This window comes from Podarcis pityusensis (assembly GCF_964106645.2).
Source record: "Podarcis pityusensis genome assembly, chromosome: 3".
Classification (NCBI taxonomy): Eukaryota; Metazoa; Chordata; class Lepidosauria; order Squamata; family Lacertidae; genus Podarcis; species Podarcis pityusensis.
In genome coordinates, this window is record NC_138026.1 from 24,541,154 (window position 1) to 24,562,440 (window position 21,287).

Sequence of the window (21,287 nt, forward strand, 5' to 3'; positions counted from 1 at the left end):
TTTAAAAAGTGATATATGTTTAGTGCCTACACCCTCCTGTCTCTTATAGCTGTGATGCCTTTCCTGAATATCCTCATGCTGGAACTTCTATGTGCCTCCATCATGTTTTTCTTTCCCATCATATCAAACACATCCTCCTTGGTGGTTTGCTTTCAAGTCGCTTCACCAGTTACTGATACTCCTCGGAGCTTCTCTTCCTAAATTGTTTAAAGGATGCTTTTACTACTCTTCTCCCATCTTCTTTCTTGTAAATAAGCTGTCTTTCATGACTGTGCCAGTTCGAAAGCATGCCAGTGCAAGTAGATAAATAGGTACCACTTTGGCGGGAAGGTAAATGGTGTTTCCGTGCGCTCTGGCACTCGTCACAGTCCTCCATGCGCCAGTAGCGGTTTAGTCATGCTGGCCATATGACCTGGAAAACTGTCTGTGGACATCGGCCTGAAAGCGAGATGAGTGCCACAACCCCATAGTCGCCTTTGACTGGACTTAACCATCCATGGGACCTTTACCTTTACCTTCTTATCACCTCTTTGAGGTTCAGTTCCTCACGATGCAGAGCAGTACAAGAGAGCACATGGGTAGAATCTTTTTATGGGGTGCCATACTTTTCCCTGAGTTCATTGCAACTTGGCTTAGAAGAGCTAGATAGACCATGAAAAGATAACTAAATCCTTGATCCCAGCCTATTCCTTAAAATGTCTGGGCATGATGACAATACGTGACTCCTGAGTTGGCATTGCTTAGCTTCTCTCTTGCCCCACCTCCCTTTCTTGGAAAAACATTTCATTATTGCTGCTTCAAAACTGAGCCAAAGAAAAGCTTCTGCTACCCAGAAGCAAGCAGCAAAATCCATAGCGTGTCACAAATGTGCTTTACTGCTTCTAGTAAAGGACACTACTGAGTGCAAAACTCCGGGTAATAAATAACTCAACATATAACATAAAGCACATGCTGAAGGGCGTTGACATGAATAAATGTCTATTTGTAAATAGTTGGATGTGTGAGCTATTCCTGGTCTACTGCTTGGTGTCAAGCCCTGCAGTGTAATAATGCATGGGAGGCTGTCTTATCTTTTAAACAGCCAATTATAAAAAATGTTTGCCAGGATCTTTATCTTCCCACTTAGCAGAATTAATAAATACAAGCTGCAGACAAGAAAATAGGAAGTTGTCATAATAATTCCTTTGGCTGAGTGTTGCTATAAACAGTGGTTATTGGAGTATTTTGCACTGTGTGTACACATTAAGACATTAACATTTCCCCTCCCGCCTACTGCGTCTCATGTCCCAAGCACATTTGCAATATTTATTTATTAGTTTATCTTATTTATTAGATTTATATACCACCCGCCATCATAAGATTTCAGGGCTGTTCGTGAGATTAAAACGCAAATAAATAGTTAGAAACAGCAAAACAATACCCCCTCCCACAGACACATTTAAAAGGCTGTGGAATATTAAACAGCCAAAGGCCTGATTGAAGAGGAATGTTTTTTCGCCTGGCACTTAAAGATATATAAAGAAGGTGCCAGACAAACCTCCCTGGGCAGAGCATTCCACAAACAGGGAACCACTGCAGAAAAGGCCAGTTCTCATGTTGCCACCCTCTGGACCTCATATGGAGAAGGCACATCCTGTTGATGCTGCTGGACTGGCATGTTGTGTTCCTGGTTAAGGACTAGCATGGGCAGGGAGGTTTAATGGTGCTACTAGATAATACTACATGTTTACTGAGTGTTGAGGGCAAACTTTCTTTGAAGCATCTGGATTCAGGTAGGTAGCCGTATTGGTCTGGCGCAGTCAAAATAAATTAAAAAATTGTCCAGTACCTACCCCCCCCTTTAAAGCAGGAATAGTGGTCTTCGAAATTAGATCCATATTTTGGGTACCTTTCCCATTTCAACCCTGCTGGATTTAAAATGCACCCAGAGCTGAATTTCATTGCATGCAAAACTCCATAGCTATTGATTTAAAATGTCATAGGAAATTCAGAGGCAAATAGCTGTAATTTATTTTTATAGGCTATGCTCAAGTGCTGCTAGGAATATATTTTTGTTTTAATAAAAATGCTAACTTTTATTCCTGTTTACAGCCGTACTAAAATTAACTGTCATACCAATTGACTTGAAAATACAAGAGCAAATAAAATAGGAAAAAGATCAGCTTAGCTGTATTGATCCTTGTAATGTTTTCATTGCCTTAGTTTCATAATGTAGCAAATTACTTTGAGTACACTTTCTTGTTGTTTTTTTAAAAAACCTGCGTGAAATACAAGTGGCCATCTGAATCTCCAATCCTGATACACATGGAACACTTTTCCGTGGTTGCTTTCAAACTTCCATTTAAAGGAAAAACCTTCAGGTGTTGCAGGTATATGGAAATGAATGTTTCATATTGACAGGACCCCAAGGCAACACTTAGAGAGGAGGGACAAGAGCAACATTTACCTTACTTCCATTAATTATAGCTACAGTATTGAATTGGATAGAGATGGCTATTTTAATAAGCCCTGATGATGGTGACTTGGCAGGATGGAAAAGGTGGTTGCGCAGGCAAGTAGAGTCATGGGTGAGTCAAACATAAACTGTTTGCAAGGATGCTGTTAGCCCACATGAAGCCCACCTTGGGGCATGTTCTATCTCTCATCACACAAAACATCCCCACTTTGAAAAGGAATTTGATGTCTTTGGTCTAGTGCAGTTCTTTCCCTACTACAAGTAGGAAGAAGAATAATGATGAAGAGCCAAGTTATAAACCCAACACTTTATTATGTATGTTATTTACAGTATTTACATATTGCACATTTAGCTGGAATGTTCATACCTCTATTGTACAGGAAACAGATGGCATTTTAGTGGATGCAGAATCCAAGTTTTACTTAAAACATGTTTGTCTCTTCCACGTGGCATGCAGTTTGCACTCAGTAAGAGTACACCATAACAGATTTATGAAACATTTGTAACCAAACACTTTGAATTCCATAAGCAAGAAAGGTAACCTCCACAGGAAGGCTTCCTTGAAAGTGTCCCATGACGTCTCTAAATGAAACATGTTCTTACTTGGGAGGTTGATAATTCACTGAATTTTTTGGCAATGCAACACTTCTGATATAGGGTGGCCTTAAAGTATGAAACATTTTAAATTGTTATGGTAGAAAAACTACCAGAAAAAAATGTGTATCTGTAAACAGTGGTGACAGAATAGAAAACACATGTTTTAAAGATTTTATGGGAAGTAGTCTATCAACTTGCAAAAATAAATCTCTTGTTCACAATGGAGTATGTTACAAAGATGGTAAGTTCAATTTCCCTGTTGGTTTCCAAGGCACTTCTCTTGGTTCTTGATAATAGCTTTTTCCCTTGATAGTAGTAACATCTGAAGCAAAGACAAGACAACACCGCCCACCACAAAATATTAGTTTCTCGGTTTTCAAGTGAGCAAAATATTTCACTTTTGTTTTTGCTGCACAATCTGGCATACTAAAACTCTGGGTCGGTTACCATTTGCTGTCAAGGGATGGGGATTTAGGTAAGTGAGATAAAGCCTTCACAGTTCATGAACACCAGCTCTTGGATATTCCAAGGCCTACGCTATATTTTTACTTCTTAAATACACTGATTTCCCTACTTGTGGCAATCATTCTTATATGACAGGCACCCCCAAACTCGGCCCTCCAGATGTTTTGGGACTACAATTCCCATCATCCCTGACCACAAGGGCTGAAAAGGATCTCAATCTCAGTGTTGATTCCAAGAGAAATGAATTGGTTTTGATTCTTGATATTGCTTACTGTTGTTAAGTTGGTATTTCAGTGAAATATAAATGTGCAGTTTTGGAGACAGATTCAGCTGAATGCACATAATGTTTGTTCATGCTTCAACTACATTATAACTGTATTATAGATAGATTAATCACTCCTACATGTATATTTTTAAGCTGCATTCAAATATGGCATAATCAACATGTAACTTTAAATAGAGACCCAGTGTCAATACATAGAAACGGATGCTGACTCAGCCCCTGGAAATTAGCTGTGCCTGGATGTGCTTTGTTTCACTATCTGCTAACTGCATACAGCTATGAATTCACCCTTGATGTCTGAGAGTCTTTATGCTGCTTTCCGGTAGGGGGTATCCTTTTATTTATGGCTGGTATTTTGCCGAGTGAAGGGCGTTGTGTCATTCTCTCTGAAAGGGGAATACCTTCTCCAAAGAGCTATTGCGCAATGCTCATTAATTGTATCAAATCCACAATGGTGATGTTGCTATGCATATACAGGCAGTGTGCAATTGGTCCTTTCAAAAAGCTTACCTTATCCTTCCGTGCACATTGGACTTACTGCCAACCGAGTAAGAAGCCTGGCACATCTTTTATAGTCTAGTGAAAAGATCATAAATAGAAGTTAACAAACAACCCGGTATAACTTGAGGGTTTGATTTTTTTTTAAGTTCCTTATCGTAAGGTTATACAAGGAACTGCAAGCCTGTTGCAATTCATTTTGAAACCATTTATTTTTAAGTTATAAGTTTGAATTCTTTGCTTAGAAATCTGGCTGTATAAATGAGATTTATTTTAGTTTTTAAAGGGATTTTATATGCTTTTGCATGTATAATGCTATGCAGACTGGCCTGGAAGAAAGCACCTCTCAAGAAGAAACGGACGTGCACATGTAAACAGCTCGCTCCCATGGCTATGAACATGCACAGGAGAAATAGCTGCAATGCATGCCTGGACAGCTTAGGTATGCAGGATAGCAAATAAAATTGTGGTGTTCGTTCCATAAAATGAAAATTCTCATTTTCTACTACAATGAACTAGCAAAGACTGATAATAATCTGAAGCTGAAAACTCGAAGGGGATAAAAACTAGAGCACTGTTCATCTTCAGTTTGAATTTCTTGCCCTTTATTTGAGCCACAGATTACATTTTAGTTGTGTGTACAAAAATGTAATAATGTGAAAATTGCCAACTTGTATCTGCGTACTGTATATACATCAGTCAGGATTGGTCCCAGCTCATATGACATGTTCACTTGGTGGAAAGCTTGAATATGGGACAATGAAATGTTCACAGTAAGATAATCATATCTCTAGGTTAATAAATCAAGATATGAGCAAGGATTTGATCTATGCATACAGGTCCTTTGCTCCTCCATTTCTGATGTGAGCAAGCCAATCAGAAAGTCTTCAGTTAACTGCAGTTTCTCATTTCATCTGAGCTAGGATAGTATCTCAGCTTCAAACCATGGCTTAATATCATGACTTGTTCCAAAGTTGGTGAGCATAGTATGAAATGGAAAACTGGTTAATTAGAGCCTTGCATACAAAGACTGCATGTGCAGAGAAAGGGCTTGTTAATATTACTGTCTGAAGGTGAGCAATTTGTGAAACCTCTAGACTTCGTAAAATCTAATGGCAAGGATCAAACTTTTAGGCTGCTTATCAAACTACTAAGCTTATGAAAGATGTATACCTGCAAAATTCATTCAGGTAATCAATTTTATGTGAGCTACAGCCTGAAAAGAAACTATTTTGGGAGCCTTCACATTTGACTTAAATCGTCCTGCAACCTACTTTGAAGGCCAAAACATTAATGTGTGTGTAAAAGCCCCGCTGTTACGGTTTTTGGATACTACAAAAACACAGTTAATCTAGTAAGGGAATTAATTCTTCTGTGATTGGCAGTAGAATTAGTAATTTTCTCTAATACAGCAAATGACGTGTGTCTGACTTGCACATGCAAGTAGTTTTTTTTATGCACAGTTGCCAAGAATAAACAATCAAAATGTGAGTCAAGGTATTTAAATGGCTGCCAAGTCAGGCTGAGGCTACTGGGGGAACAGACATTAAAGATGCACCATTAAGTACTCCTCCTTATATCACACTCATATAATCTATCAGCTATCTGTTGAGAAACTAATCAGCAGCCCAAGCAGTGATGTGCAACAAGGTAAAACCAGCTGGATGGGAACTGTTCAATTAGTGCTGCCTCATAACTATATAATATATTTTTCCCCAAAATGGTGTGCATAGGTTGGGGGGGGGAGAACCCAGAGTCATAGTTATCATTCTTAGGCTCTTGGATTATGGGTGCACAGTAAGCCCGCAATTTACAGGCATTTAACTTGTGCACATTCAGCTTTACATGCATGACGAAAAATAAAAAGGGGCCAGGGCTCTTGGAGAAATGACTTTGGCAATCCCACCCACCATTGAACCCAGTGTGTTTTGACTATATGCGATTTTGGCTTTGGGCAATCCCCGGAATGTAAGGAAATGCATCATTTTAATAAGTGTGGCATTGCTGTCAGCTGTGACTTCTGCCAGTTAAACAACTTCTTAACTGCTTGTGCATCTCTCTCTCTCTCTCTCTCTCTCTATATATATATCCCAGTGTTGCAAACCCAGATTTTATTCTTTAATGTCTGTTACCTGATGTACTATTAAGTTCCAAGTTACTATATTGCAAACCAAAGGCAAAGGAGTTGACAGATAATTGGCATACAAATTTGAGCTGCCTGCGGAAAGTACGTTTTAAGTTGATAGTTAAAGCCATGAGACCTCTTGCAGGAGTCACAGCAATAGCACTTAAAATATTGTCCCGTGGATTGCAACTCTGTGAGTGAAATCCAACAGTGTCTGTCTGCCAGCAGAATGACTGCTGTTGACAGAATGGGTTCTCCCACCTGCAAACTCCCAACGTCTGCTCTGGGTGGTTGGAAGACCCTATGAAGCAGATCTGTAGGGAGACGTCTGCTCACATGATGCTGGATGTTGCCCTATGCTTAGGAAATTTAAGATGAAACTCATAGTTCACACTTATAGGTACTGCTGGTTGTCTTCAACTAACCCACTGAAATTAATAACCATGACTAGCTTATGTCCATTGCTTCAGTGCATATACTCTTGTGTAAAAGCGAGTTGAGTACATCCCTGAATATTGACATTTGAGTCTCACTATACAGCAGTCTCTTTAATTACTGTAATTCCACAAACTCCTTAAATAAACCGAATAATAATTGCATTGGAAGACAGCTCTTTATTAAATGCAACTAAATTAAATGTCTGGCAATGGATTCTTGGGTGATAGCACTTACATGCAGGAATGGTGCAGTCTCTTGTATGATGGTAAAGTCTATGAAAGTGTTTAGTGCATTTTGGACCAAAATAAAGATGACCTGGGGGAGAAAAGAATTAGCGGATCAGTTGAATTAGTACCATATGAGGATAATTACAGACAAAAGTACCATGATAGAATGTTAACTTCTGCTTACCTGTTAAATGGTTTAAAAACTTGTCTTTCATTCTCAGATCTCTAGGAACTATTTCTGTTAAAAGGAATGAAGGACATTGTAACAGAATCATCATTCATGTTCTGTACATTTATATACAGGGGTATAAATAATAAATTATTATTATTATTATTATTATTATTATTATTATTACATTTAGCTTCCAGAGGTTTTTCATTTTAAGATGTTAAACTGGTTAAAAAAGGCAGTGGCATTTTCATGGATCTTAAAAACCAATTGTAGGCTCATTATTTGCCCTTTGTAAAATTCTCATTTTCTAAAAAAACCCCCACCTAGATACACCTAGCCAAGTGTTAATAGCATTTAACACCTACTAAAATCAGTAATATTTTGAGTTAAAGACAGCTGGGATTGAATTTAATTTTGTTCACAATTCTGGAGAGCAAGTGCCATTGAAATCAAGTGGGATGGCTTTTGAGCAAAAGCAGTCAGCTTCTGTCTTACTCCAAATGTAAATGTTTCTTGCTTCTAGGCAGCTCTTGTATGTACAAGTTTTAAGAGATTTAGTGGTACATTGGATTCCACTCTGGCTGCCCATCTCTTTCTTCACAAGAAAGAATGCCATGGCTCTTCTAGCTGCTCCTGGCTTAGCTCTTCTGATGTAATTGGGGGAGGAAACAGGACACCTTAACTGAACAATATGAATGTGCCCTACATTTTGGAATTCCAAGTCCATGAACATCTTTTGTTAGTTTGCATAACACCTAATATTATCATTCTCATTCTCATTCTCATTCTCATTCTCATTCTCATTCTCATTCTTCCACCCATCTGACTGGGTTGCCCCAGCCAATCTGGGCAGCAGAATATAAAAACACAATAAATATTTAAAACAGCCTTCAGATGTGTTGTAAAAAATCATATAGTTGTTTATCTGTTTGACATCTGACAGGAGGGAGTTCCACAGGGCGAGTGCCACTACTGAGAAGGCCTTCCGCCTGGTTCCCTGTAACTTCATTCTCGCAGTGAGGGAACCGCCAGAAGGTCCTTGGAGCTAGACAGTGGGAGTGGAGACGCTCCCTCAGGTGTACAGGGCTGAGACCATGCAGGGCTTTAAAGGTCTGCACCAACACTTGGAATTGTGCTCGGAAACATACTGGGAGCCAATGAAGATCCTTTAGGACCCATGTGATATGGTCCTGGCGGCCACTCCCTGTCATCAGTCTAGATGCCGCATTCTGGACTAGTTGTAGTTTCCGAGTCACCTTTCTAGACATTCAGACGGCACCATGTTTGTGCATCTGAGTTGAGCTGTTGAAACACAGGTGCCACTGCCTGGGTATGTGATGATTAATGGGAGTGTCAGTAAAACATGCAAATCTGCTGACATGTCAGAGACCAGCTGTTGCTCCATGTTCATGTTAACAAAGAAATTTGCATCATGTGGTTTTACACATACAGGGTTGCGAACGTGATCTGTGCGGGAGGCGTGTTCGCAACCCACAGCGAACAACCCACAGACCCACAGTCTGCGCATGCGCAGGTCGCAATTTGGGGCTTCTGCGCATGTGCGAGCACCGAAACCTGGAAGTAACCCATTCCAGTACTTCCGGGTTCAGCGCAGTGCGCAACCCGAAAACACGCAACCTGAAGCATCTGTAACCCGAGGTATGACTGTACACTTACTGATACAAAGGTATAGACACCCATAATGAAGAACCTGGAGTTTGGCATAACAGAATCTGCAGTGTCCTATTTAGTTCCTAAGCTCAATTCCTCTCAAATAATTGCATTTTGTTATCCAGGACAAATGTTCATCAAGCACGGTCTGAGAAACTGACTGAATAGGAGCATATTTTCAGGAAATGTAACCACAGTATTGTAAGGGAGGACAACATAATTTACTTGCTTCTTACTCATGTGGTTTGCTTTCCCACATCCTGTATTAAATGGAGGGGAATGCAACTAGTTCGTTGAAATCCTCTTTAGCTCCTTGTGGCTGTCTCCTTGATTTACTGTCACATTTTATTGCTTTTTGTTACTTACATTAAGACATCCGTGTTGATTGCACATGAAATGCTACACTTGTCTTTTTTTTACCATAAATGAATGCCTAAGTGGCCTTTGAATTCTCCTGGGACCTCTTTATTGCGTTTAAAGTCAGAACTACTTCCACCCAGATCTGATTCACTGGTAAGTTTTAGACATTCTTGAAATTCACCATTTATTTACAGTACTTCTAAGCATAGTCAAGCTCAGTTGAATTGACCTTATAATATTTGACCTAATTGTGTCATGCACCCCCTTAAATGCTTAGATGTTTCTTTCAAAAGTCCCTCAGGGGACAGTCAGGCATTAGATGATTGATAGGTAGAGTTCTGGCTAGTAGTTCCTTGCAATGATAGCGAGACTGCTGGGGGGAAGCCTTTCAGAAGTTGGCAAGTTGCTTCAGCACAGTTTTATTTTGATTAGAACAGGTTCTACTTCAGCTGTTGTGCTCCAATTAAGTTCTGCACAGTGGTTCTACATCAAGCTCAAGCCGTTAGTTAAGCAGGTTTTCAGTGTGAAATCTGTTTCTAACACATTCCTCACGAAAGTTGTCCAAAACATGAATAGCACCATGTTAGGGAAGGCTGATGCAGACTGTGATGGATTCTATGATTTCAAACATAGCTGGAGTCATATTTTTGAGTGCTCCTCTCTTTATATATATATTTAAAACCATTCATCCGCCTGCATGCCAAAAGAAAAAGAAAACCTTGTACAGGGAGAAATTTAGATGACTGTTCTTGATGTGCCAGTTTACTGTGTGAAGGTGTGTAGCAGGGAGACCAACGCTCTGACCTATATCCAGCACAATAAGCAATAAATCCTATAATTTTACAGGCTTCTTCTACATAATAGGCCGGATTCAACTAACAGATTCAATTAACGAGTCAACATCCAGCACACTTGGGCAGATACTGGGGCTTATACACTTTGGGGAGACCAATGATGCTGATGTTTACCTTGCCTGGACCTCCTGCAGTACATGTCACCGATTAGTGCCAATGCCACTTAAGCGATTGTATTGGTGATGGTGGGTTTCCTAGGAGGGGTGGGCATTTGTTTGATTCTGATCAGTACTGGACAGCTGCCATTTTATATTTCTCATAATGCAATGGTGCAGAATTTGCCAGGTGCTCTGGAGCATTGCGGTGTAGGGAATTTTAAATGGTGACCACCAGGCACAAATTCAAACTAGTAGCCACTTTTGCTCCCCAAGTAAGAGTGTTGGTGCTGTTGGGTAAGCCCACAGGGGTGGGCCAATAGGCACCGGTGCCAGAAGGACCCAATCGGAGCACAAGGCAGGGAATCTGCATCAGCACCATGGCTGTCCATCAACAGCACTGATGGGTCACTCAAGCCTGGTACCTGACCTAGATTTCAGGGTCTTGCAAAGTTCCTTGCTTTTCCTGTGACTAGCTGAATTGTGTATATTATGCATATATTGTGCAAAATTGTGGAAATTTATAAAGTAACTCAGCATTTTAAGTCAGCGAATGCACAGTATTGTATACAACCCAAAGCTGCAATCCCAAGCAACCTTATTACTTTGAGAATTTACTTTGAAATGAGCTTGTTTAGATCTGGATGCAAATCTTGTTAAACATTAGCTGACATTAGCATATTATAGTGGCTGACAGGAGCGGAAGGGAGGATCTGTATCTTATTAGAATAACTGTTGGGTCTCTGGACTGTAATAAAGATTGTTGTTGTTGTATTAGAATAACTACAGATAGATTGAATCTAAAAAGGCATGTGGAACCCTTGCAAGTGAAATTTCACTTTCTGAAAATTTTAGCGCCCACTGCCTGGTTATTGTTGCTCAATAGCAATGGTATACTTGAGTACTGTGTTTATTGAGAACTCTCTGTAGGAACTCTCACTTTGTCAACAACAATTACTCTTTCAAGGAAAACCTCCCAAGTTCTAGATGCATCAGAATTTTGGGTGTTTTTCAGTATATAACTTTTTTCAGGCTTTTAGAATCTCCCCTTTTCTTTTCCTGTCGTGCTTTATAGCCATTTACTTGCAGAGGGGGAGCAATTCAGTGCCACCCATGGGGTGTGGTCTAAATCTTCCCCATTCCTCTAAGGTGCCTCCTAAGCAATATAATATGTGATTAAGTACTACTCAAACAGGACCCAGCAGATCAACTATATTTGCTCTAATTGGCAAGTATTTATGATAAGCCTAAATTCCCATTTTCAAGGGACTTGCAAGTGTAGTCTGCAAATCTTTTATTATTATACGTAAGATTTGACAGTGCAATCCTGTGAATTCAATGGCGCTTACCCCCAGGAAAGTACACACAGAATTGTAGTCTAATTGTCTAAAGCCAAATTTCTGAAATAATTTACAGCAGAATTAAACCCCAACAAAGAAATGCTGTTTCAGAGTAACTAATGGCCAGTTAAGCCAAATAGTATGATTTTTAAAGAATTAAAGTTCCAGTGATATAAGCACGACTAAAATTGGCTATTTTTTTAGTCTGCAACTAGTTCTGATTTCTGGTCCAGGAAACAGACAGTTCTTAAACTGAAAATTTGCCATTGGTAAGACTTCTTTCCAGAAACATGTTTATGGTGTCAAAAACACAGGCATAGAAATATAATTATAGCATTTCTCAATACATAACAGAGACAAACCCAGCCAGTACAAGCACTATCATTGATTTCTGAAGAGTAGCAGGAAAGAGAGAGAACTGCTTACATTTCAGCAATGAGTATGCTGCCACATTTTCTGCATACCTTATGTATATACACAGCCTTGTTTGGAGAATTGGGGCGGGATAGCTGCTGCTGGTTTGGAGCTGAAATCAGTTTTGGACAGCACTGATGGGCTGGCCCTTGTATCAGTCATGAAGCACCTCCCTCTTAAGGGCTGGACTATGTGTAATGCTGATTGGTTCACCCTTGTGCCAGTCACAAAGCTATCTCCCCAATCTGAGCAGATTTCAAAGTTAAACAATGTACAACCACAGCAAATAAACAAGTTGGATACCTAGAGGGGACTAAAAAAAAAGTTGGCTGTCTCAAAGCCAGGGAAGGGTGCTTGCAAGCTGGAGGTTGTTTTCTGGTTGATAAAGCATGAGGAGTGGAGTACAGCTTGCATTGCAGCCGAAAAACCTGTCATGCTGCTCTTTCAAGGTATGACTACAAGTAGCCTTAATAAGAAGTTTACAGAAAATGACAAAATATCATTCCAGTTGCAAAGTGTTCATTTCTGCAAAGCTTGCAAACAATAGCATAGCTCAAACATTGTTGTACTGAAGACTGCTCTAAACAGCTGATAGCAGACCTGCTTCAAAGATCTTCCTCAGATAACTTAAAAAAACACATTCCATATGAGAAACGGAAAAATATTCATTCAACCAATGCAATTTAGTTGCTAAGGGAGGTTTCCAGGTGTCAACCAAAAACTCGCCTGCAGCCAACTGCTTAGAACATTCTTCAATACAATACTTTGCACTTGTAATTATATTTTTCCTGCTTTGTTCTAAATTTCTCCTCATCAGTATATTGTCACAGCCCTGTGCTTTTCAGGCCCCTTATACAGAACTGTATAACTACTTCACTCATCTATTAAAACCAATGCAGTTTAAATTTGCTTAACCTTCGAAATAAAATCTAGAAAAAAAGAAACTTTCAAGAAGCAGAAAACCTGTGGGAGGTATCCGAGTGACTAGCAGTAATCAATTGTAGATTTGCACACGAAGTTGCCTTATACTGATGCAAACCAGTCTATTGGGGCGGGAACCCTCGAAGTATGGAAAACTTTTAAAAAGAAACTTCTGAGAGTTTCAGATTTGCAATTGACTAGACTAGAGTAACAGACAAGGAACTGTTAGCGAGCCTCGGAGCACATACATCGCAAAGTATGCTTTAGATGATGCTTCTCGGATTTCAACCTATTAATTTGCTCTTCAGCGCCATCGATCGCTGAAGGAGGGCGTAGCATGGTTATTCCTCGTTCAACGCGAGGGGAGCTTTGCTAGTCTGGCGTTTCCCTTCAGAGCGGTTATTGAGGAATCCGCTGCACAATTAAGGACTGGAGCAATTTGCAAGCCTCCCCCCACCCCCGAGATTCCTCAGATGCAAACTGGCAGCTTGATGACCGAGCTCTCCGTTTTCTAAAGTTTAACGCAAAAAGAAAAATGAACGTAACAGGTTGCAGTGTCTCCTCTAACACAATGTAGTATTATTTGACTTACCAACTCTCTGTTCTTCTGAGTAAGATCCATAATCGGGTACTACTTCCCTTCTCCGGTCCAAAAGATAGTCTTGTTTGTACTGAACCCCGTTCTCCTCGTCCTCCTCCAGGTGGTATTTTTTCAGTTCCTGAATGATCTCCATGATCAGGTTTAAGAGGTTCTGCCTTTCCTTCAGCCCTGCGCTAGATTCGGGTCTCTCTTCGCAATGTCCCGCTGAAAGCATCGCCAGCACCAGCCCCACCAACGCAGGAGATCTCAGGAATCTGCCCATGGCGCTTCCGAGGTCAAACGAGGGATAGATGGAGCCACTTTCCGAGTCCACTCCCTGAAACCAGCTGTGGAGGGGAGATATGTGTCACTGCCAGGTGTCACATCAACGCGAACAGTGAGTGGCAAGTTAAAGCAATTATTCTCCCTTCAAGTTGAGAGTGCCCAGATTTCTAACCTCTGCCTTCTCTCCCTCTCTCTTTTTTTTACTTAAAAGAGGGGGAGGACCCAGATCCTCAGCTGGCAGCTCTCTCTGCTCTTTAGCCAAGTAGGATCTAGTAGCAAGAAGAAGGCAATTGAATTCCCCAGCGGCATTCGCGTCTCACTCGCTTGGTCCTGAACTCACTGCCCTTGCTCTTGGTGCCACGGAGTTAAAGAGCGCTTGCTTAGGACAGGAAGATGGATATCGAATACTTTTAACACATGGTGTTTGGGCTTTGTTTGGGTTGGGACCTGGAGATCAATCAATCAATAAACTTTTCGCTTCGAAAACAAGGAAGAAGCATGGCCCTATCCCTCACTGAGTCCACAAGCAGCAGAGGGCTAGGAGAGATTTATTTACAGAGGAGCTGCTTTCTGGAGTGTTCAGATCAGCTTGGCAGAAGACACCCTTCTGAGCGCACGGCTTCCAAAGCAGGACCTGAGCGCCAGCGATGAAACTCCTCCTTGCTTGTTTGGCACGCGAGGGAGCCTTGCACGAAGGGAAGGGCTTACTCACCCCTCTCGCTTAACTGAGAAGCCCCAAGAGTGGGAATCAATGCTTCTCAGCCAGAGGCAGTGGTGACACTTTACTCCGGAGCCTTTACACCAGGGATGAGGTCCAGCGTGGACCCTCGAGGTGCTGTCGGATTCCAGCTCCCATCAGTCACAGACAGCATGTCCAATGGTCAGGGGGTGATGGGAGATGAAGTCCAGCAACTGGGGCCGCACGGGTTCCTCCCGCCCGCCTCGCAACAAAGGCGAGACCCGCCTCTCCCAACTCAGCAGCCTGCCCCACAGCCTTGCTTGTCCCCTCTCTGCTTCCTATTGGAGATCGGCATGGCTTTATATGAAAAGCAAACTCTAGGGGAAGCAAAGGACCTGAGGGATTCCACCCCCCCTTTCCCCCTCCTCTTTTTCTTTTGGAAACCTGTTTTTGCGTAAGGAGAGGAAGGCCGAGGGGGGCGGGGAGCAAGAAGCAAGTGCAAAATGCCAGGCAGGTAAATAGAGTCTTGCCTGGAAAAGTTTGGCAAGCTTTCACGGCATTCTGCAAGGGGGGGGGGGCGCAAGTGACGGCTGTCTATTAAATCTACTCGCTCCCTAAGCGCTTGGCTAACCAGCAGCCTGCCTCGATCCGAGAAGAACTTGGCCGCTTCTTTGCTCCCCCTAATTTGTAATCTGATGAAGAAATGTGGCGGGGTTTCCCCTCTTCGCTCGGCAAGTAATTTATCAAGTGGTTACATGCTTACATCCGAGGGCATACATAGAGAATCCAAAGTGACGCGCGCAGGCTCAGATGCTCTGGTCCAGCGGAGTGGGAACTTGTGGTCCTCCAGATGTTGCTGAACCCTCGACCCATCATCCCTTAGCTGGGGCTAATAGGAGCTGGAGTGCAACATCCGGAGGGCCGCAGGTCCCCCCAGTCTAAACCCCCTCTCTCCACGGACGCCAAACCCTACGCAGGCACATCGGCCGGTCTGGGAAGCGCCTGCCCCTTCGGCCCTCCCATGTCCGGCGCGCCTTCCTCCTCCTCCACGTGGCTTGCGGATGCTCGAGGAAGAGCAGCCTTCGCTAGCCTGGAGCCTCTCAGATGTCTGAGGTCTGCGACTCTCCGCAGCCAGCGCATCTGGGAGGCACCAGGCTGAGCAAGTCCGGAGTGGAGAGAGCGAGAGAGAGGTATGAACATCTGGCTGGCTGAGAGCGACCCATTCATTCGTAAAAGGCGGCTCGGTCCAGCCAGAGCTGTCTCTGCACTTCTCAGCCCCGTCGATTTCGCGAAGAGAAGAGCCGAGATTCCATCCGTCGAAATCAAGGCGATTTCAACTCTGGCTAGGACTTTTTCTCCGTTCCAAGCGCGGCTGCTGCGCTCGGCTTCTCCTCTTCCTCCTCCCTCCCCCACCCGCCAGAAAGACTCGGGAGGCAAACGGGGCGAGCGGGGCGCCACAGCCCTCTCAGCTCGACCCTCCTCCTTGCCGGGCGGCGGCTTGGTGCCTCGGGCTCCCTCCCCTCGCTTCACTCGCCGCTCAGCAAGTGAATCGGCTGGCCGTGCCGGCGAGTCGAGCCAGTCGAGCGACACCTTCCGGAGGTGCCCGAGCGCAACTACGCCACCGCCGCCGCCTCTGGTCAGAGAGCGGCTGGATTTGGCGAGAGGCGCGCGGTGGATCCCGCCGTCCGGGCGCGTCCGCCCTGTCGTCTCCTGCTCCTTGAGCGCTCGGGAGCATTACCTGCCTCCGTTCGCCCTTTGAGGCGGTGTGTGTGACGGGGCTCCCTCCCTCGCCGGCCGGAGCCTCGCTTCTCTCGCCGCGCTCTGTCTCCTTTCCCCGGCGCGCACGCCGTCCGCTCTCCCGCCACCTACTCCATGTCCGCGCTTTTATAGAGGCTTATATAGGGTATCCGCGAGGTGGCCGCCGCCGCCGCCGCCTCAGACGGTATCGACTTGCAAGTGGGTGGACGGCCGGCTCTCCCCCAAGTCCCGCTCTGCAGCCCCTCGAGTCGCCTCGCAGCCACTGAAGTTCTCCCCTCACGGCTCCCCCGCCCCGGTCCCTTCTTATGCTGCCTCCTCGCAGACGTAAAACGAGCAGTCCCGGCTCAAGGGGGGGGGAGGGGGAGGGAGGGAAGGAAGGAAAGGGGGGTGTCCAGCAGCCCGAGTTTCTTTAATTAGAAACTCCGCCTGAAATATTCATTTCGCCCCCCTTCCCACCCACCCACCCCACCCCCCACCCCGGCCCGCTCGCTCGCTCGCTTCCCGCCGTTTCCTCGGGGCGCGCAGCCTCCCTCGCGCACTTCTCGTCTCGGCCCGCCCGGCGGGCTGCATCTCTCTGGCATCACTGCCCGCCAGCTGAGGGGGGGATTACCAGCAGCGGCTCGTGGGCTTGGCCGCTCGCCCCGGCCTGGCGCGCTTTGCGTTCGGTGGGGCGGGAAAGGGCGGGGTGCGAAGACGAGGAGCCGGGGTTTGGTTTACATTATCTAATCTTCCGGAGCGAGAAGCGGGAGATCGATGCCGTTCCCACTCGTCGGATAGAAGAAGAGAGACTTTCCCATCCTTCCTTCCTTCCCCTACTTGTGGCAGGAGCTGTAAGGCGGGCGGATGTGGGGTTGGGGCTCCCTCACAGCCGACGGAAGGGACGAGAGAGCCTTTGCCACTTATAATGTCGCAGGAGACAGTTCTGACTGGATTCTCCCAAGCAGAGGAGCCAACTCCTAGGGGCAGAGGTCCCTTCAGGCCCCCCCCAAAAAAAATTTGAGGGAGCCACCGCCCACCCACCCCCAGTTGATGGGCGTTGCCATTTCAATGGCATTTGTGCAAAGTTTCATGGATCAATTATGTGGGGTGGGGCTTACCTGCCCCCCTCACCCCAGTATTTTATTCAAGTTGGCACCCCCTGCCACCAAGGGACCCTGCTGGCCCATCTTCAGAAGTGACAGGCCAGACTGGGCTTGGTTCTGGGAATCCCCAAGCAGAGCACACAAACCCCAGCAGTTGTGTTCAGTGGCTGCTATCAGTTGGAAACGTAAGACAATAATCCAGAAACAAGTGAAGTAATAATCAACCAAAGTGCTTCAGAGCATTTGCAGAGTGCCTATCTCTCTTCAAATCACAGCAGGCCAGCCTCAGACAATAGGGTACTTCCTTCATTGGTATTGCCCTCCTGCCTCCTCAGGGTACCATTTGGATGGCTATTATTATTTTTTGCCTCAGGCTCCCAATTATTTCGTGTTGTCCTCGACCCACACACCTGTCCACACAACCTAATGGTAAAAAGAAGAGGTTAAAGGACTTTGAAACCCGACACGCATTTTCTTTTCTAAAAAATTAAGCACTATCTTTGGATGAAGGGTGGCGTAGAAATTCCATGAATAGTAATAGTAGTAGTAGTAGTAATATATAATGGTTTAGGCCCAATGCTTTGGCACGATGGCACCACAGATGCAAGACCTGAGAAAACTAGCACCTCATAGTTTGGGACACATGCTGACTAAACTACGGTATATGAAAATCTTCACTTCTCTCACAAGCATTTATTTATACTCTACTTTTTAGGAGAATCTCGCAAAGCAGCAGTCATGGCATAGGATACCAATAGAAAACCCAGTTGTTGTTTTTTAAAATGATATTTATTGAAAATTTTAAAATTACAAAAGAGAATAAAAAAGAAAAAAAGAAAGAAAAAACAAAGAAAAGACAAACCACAGTCAAACAATACAAATTAATCAAAATCAAAATCAAAAAATAACACGACACAATTAAAAAACAAAAATATACCACAAACATTTAAAAACAAATCCAATATTCTCATATCTTTAACTGTCATTACCTTCTTTCTTTGACCTCCTCCTCCTCCCTTTTTTTGTATCCTGATTATTGTCACAGCAAATCCTTTCCATATTTCATAATCTGTCATTACTTTACCTTAATCTATTTTAATCTTATCTTACTATGAAAACCTTAAAACTTAAAACTTAAATCTTATTTTTACCAATTTCTCATAACCATAATATTCTTACATAATTCTTTAAACATTTTTGCTAAAGCCAAATAATTTCGTTCCAACATTTTTCTAACATTCATCAATTTTATAAAACAATCATAATAAAAGAAATAACAATCCAATCTTCATCCAGCGTCTCTTCCTCCTGGACCCGGGTTTTGTCAGTCCTTTCTATCCCATCAATCTAGCGCATTAACCTGGTAACCTTATGTCCGAGGCCCTTAAGTCTCTTCCATGTCCCTTCCGCAGCTCTTCTTCATATTTATAGCTATATTTTACTTTATCTCCTACTTCTTTCACTCTTGGGAACTTCAGCTTGACAATGCTTTTGACCCTTCTCGACAAATCGGCCCCTTTTCCATAGTCCCCACTAAGTTCCATGTGGTATTTAAGAACATGTTTCAAAAACCCTCCAAAATTGAGAGCCCCCACAACCCCAAACATCTCACGGCCCATTGCCAGACTCGAAAAGTCCAAACCTCCCTGCATAGGGGGGTCTATCCAACCCCCCATTTCCAAACCAAACCAAACTTTATCTTTCCAAATCTGGCTTTTTCCAAGTTCATTTGTCAAATCCAAGAATTCATGTTCCTGCTGGGCCACAGCTCCCTCCATCCCTGGCGCCCAAGATTCTGCAACATCCTCTTCCCTCATCTGTTCTGTCAGGGCACACTCCTGATCTAATTCCTGGGTGGGCTCTATATAATATCCCACTGCCTGTCCAAAATTTCTAATCGCATCAGTCATAAAATCCGTCTTCTCATGTAGCTGTTCCAGTAGGGCACTTGTTTTACAGAAAGCACTCAACAGAGCTTCTGAATACATTGTCCTGCAAGGTCAGAAGTCTATTCCCACGATCGTAATCTGTAACAGCTGCGAGCTTCCCGATTCAAAATTGGTTACAGTTTCACAGGCTCCCTCTAGGGGAAAAACTTCTGCTTGTTCTTTTCTTTTAAAAACAAATCTAACAACAAAGTTTCCTTTTTCAGATATTTTGTCAATATTTGTTCCTTTAAAATGCGAAGGGGAACAATGGAATCACTATGTATCTCTTCCTTTAGCTATCTGTCAAAAACGTTTGTCTCTGGTCAATGAGCTTCAAAGAACGTCAGTCCTGACACCCCGCTCCAGGATCAAGACGGTGGAAAGTTACTTTACTTTACACTCACTTCTGCAGGTTTAAACAGTCCAGAAAAAATCCCCCCTCTTTTCCTGCTTCCGAAGGGGGTTCCACAATTTTAAATGATGAAAGTTAATCCTTTAGAAGCGATTTTCAGAACTTTAGTTTGCTGTGTCTTTGCTTTAATCTATCTACAAAGAAACGGAAGGCTGACTTCCTGTTTAGACCTTCCCGTTTCAGTGCCAAATTAAATTAAACTTTTAAGTCCAGTTTTCCTTTCTGCTCACAAATCCTTATTTAGAGTCCAATTGTATGAAACTTAAGTACTCACGGGTGGTTGTTTTAAAAGCCAAATTGTCCCAGGAAAAAGGCAGCACTCTCCGGCAACAGCTGTGCGGCTTCGCTCCACGGAAGAAGCAGTTGACTCTCAGCACCGCGCCACTTCCCCCTCTTCGCTCCGGAGCCCGTTAGTGGGTTCCTTTGCGGGTTGGTGGGGGCGCTAAAGGTGCCCGCTGAGTCCCATGGTCACAGGCTTCATCCGCCTGTGATTTTTGAATGGGTCCCCGCTTCGCCGTAGTGGAAAAGACCCGATTCCCGTGGAGCTGGTCCCTCCAGTTCAGAGGGAGTCCGCCATTGCCGATGGCACCACCCCGGAAGTCCCAGAAAACCCAGTTTTAAAAGTTGAAATTCAAAACACCACAAAATTTTAAGACAGTTTTAAAAAGCAACCGTTTGCACAGCGCACCATAAAACACAAACGTAAACAGAATGAAACAGTATAAAAAGGCTGGCCTTGTTTATTGACTTGATTACAAGTGAATTAAGCTGGCTGAAGGGTATGGAATATGTAACTCCCCCCCCCCCCCCATTTTTACCTTCAGAAGAACCCTACAAAATAAGTTAAAGTGAGAGAAGCTGAATGGCTTAAGGTCACCCAGTGAGCTCTTCCCAAGCCTAGTCCTATTTCATATCAGCTGTAGTTTGTATTGGGCAACCACAGTCATTGCTCTGTGTGTGTGTACAGACATGCATGGGTCCTTTAAATGTGATCGTGTAAATCATGGCTACATATGGTGTACACTCAAGGTGTGAAGTGGATGTCAAATCAAGTACTAGTTTTGAATCTGAACAGGTGACTTGCTCAGAACTAGCTTACAGTCACTTGGAACTATTAGACAGTGGCAAGCTTTTTTTAAAAGAAAACTGCTTACATGAATGGTCTATTCACCTGTACAGTTAAACATTCACACAGGATTACAGTTCTTCAACGAAATGAAATAAGCAACGCCACCTCAATGTGGACTCACCGGATTCTCCTAATTATTTCATTTGCTTCCAGGCTCGTTTTGCCACCTGTAAAATGGGACTAGCAGGTATTCCACACACCCTCCCACAGACATAAAGGAATGTTAAAGTGTTTTGTGCTCAAAACCATATTATCATGATTAATAATAAAGAACAATGGTTGTGTTTGTATGTTTGCTGTAAAAAAACAACAACCCCTGTCTCCATGAAATCCATTAATTTTCCTACAGGGAAAAAAAAGATTTCCTTTAAGGTGCCTCCTAAGCAATATAATATGTGACTAAATGCTACTGAAACAGGATCCAGCGGAACAACTCTATTTGCTCTAATTGTGTGTATATAAACCTCTCCCTTTTCTGCTAATAAAGTAAATAGAAAGTTGGATCAGACGATGTGACCC

At 43.4% G+C, this 21,287-nt stretch overlaps 1 protein-coding gene and 1 long non-coding RNA gene across 3 annotated transcripts in view; one reads left to right on the forward strand and one right to left on the reverse strand.

The window, feature by feature from the left end:
- The window catches only part of LOC308473745, a 396,145-nt gene that overhangs the window by 152,367 nt on the left and 222,491 nt on the right, over nucleotides 1-21,287 (forward strand). The window lies entirely within an intron of this gene.
- Nucleotides 1,839-16,507, reverse strand: ALKAL2 (ALK and LTK ligand 2). 2 transcript variants are annotated; one of them, XM_080999417.1, is made up of 6 exons: nucleotides 16,198-16,507; nucleotides 13,508-13,842; nucleotides 7,273-7,326; nucleotides 7,096-7,176; nucleotides 4,311-4,376; nucleotides 1,839-3,374 (listed from the first exon to the last, which is right to left on the reverse strand). In XM_080999417.1, exons 2-5 carry the CDS (start codon nucleotides 13,776-13,778, stop codon nucleotides 4,312-4,314), a joined length of 471 nt encoding a protein of 156 aa, XP_080855543.1. In that variant the 5' UTR covers nucleotides 13,779-13,842; nucleotides 16,198-16,507; the 3' UTR covers nucleotides 1,839-3,374; nucleotide 4,311. The 2 variants fall into 2 exon arrangements, with proteins under 2 accessions (XP_080855543.1, XP_080855544.1); XM_080999418.1 differs by lacking the exon at nucleotides 16,198-16,507 and having other exon boundaries at nucleotides 13,508-14,216.

Coding starts and splice junctions, on each gene's coding strand:
- ALKAL2 (XM_080999417.1), bottom strand. CDS start 13,778: ATGGGCAGATTCCTGAGATCTCCTGCGTTGGTGGGGCTGGTGCTGGCG. Junction 7,327..13,507: donor CTCAGAAGAACAGAGAGTTG/GTAAGTCAAATA, acceptor TCCTTTTAACAG/AAATAGTTCCTAGAGATCTG. Junction 4,377..7,095: donor AGACTGCACCATTCCTGCAT/GTAAGTGCTATC, acceptor TCTTTTCACTAG/ACTATAAAAGATGTGCCAGG.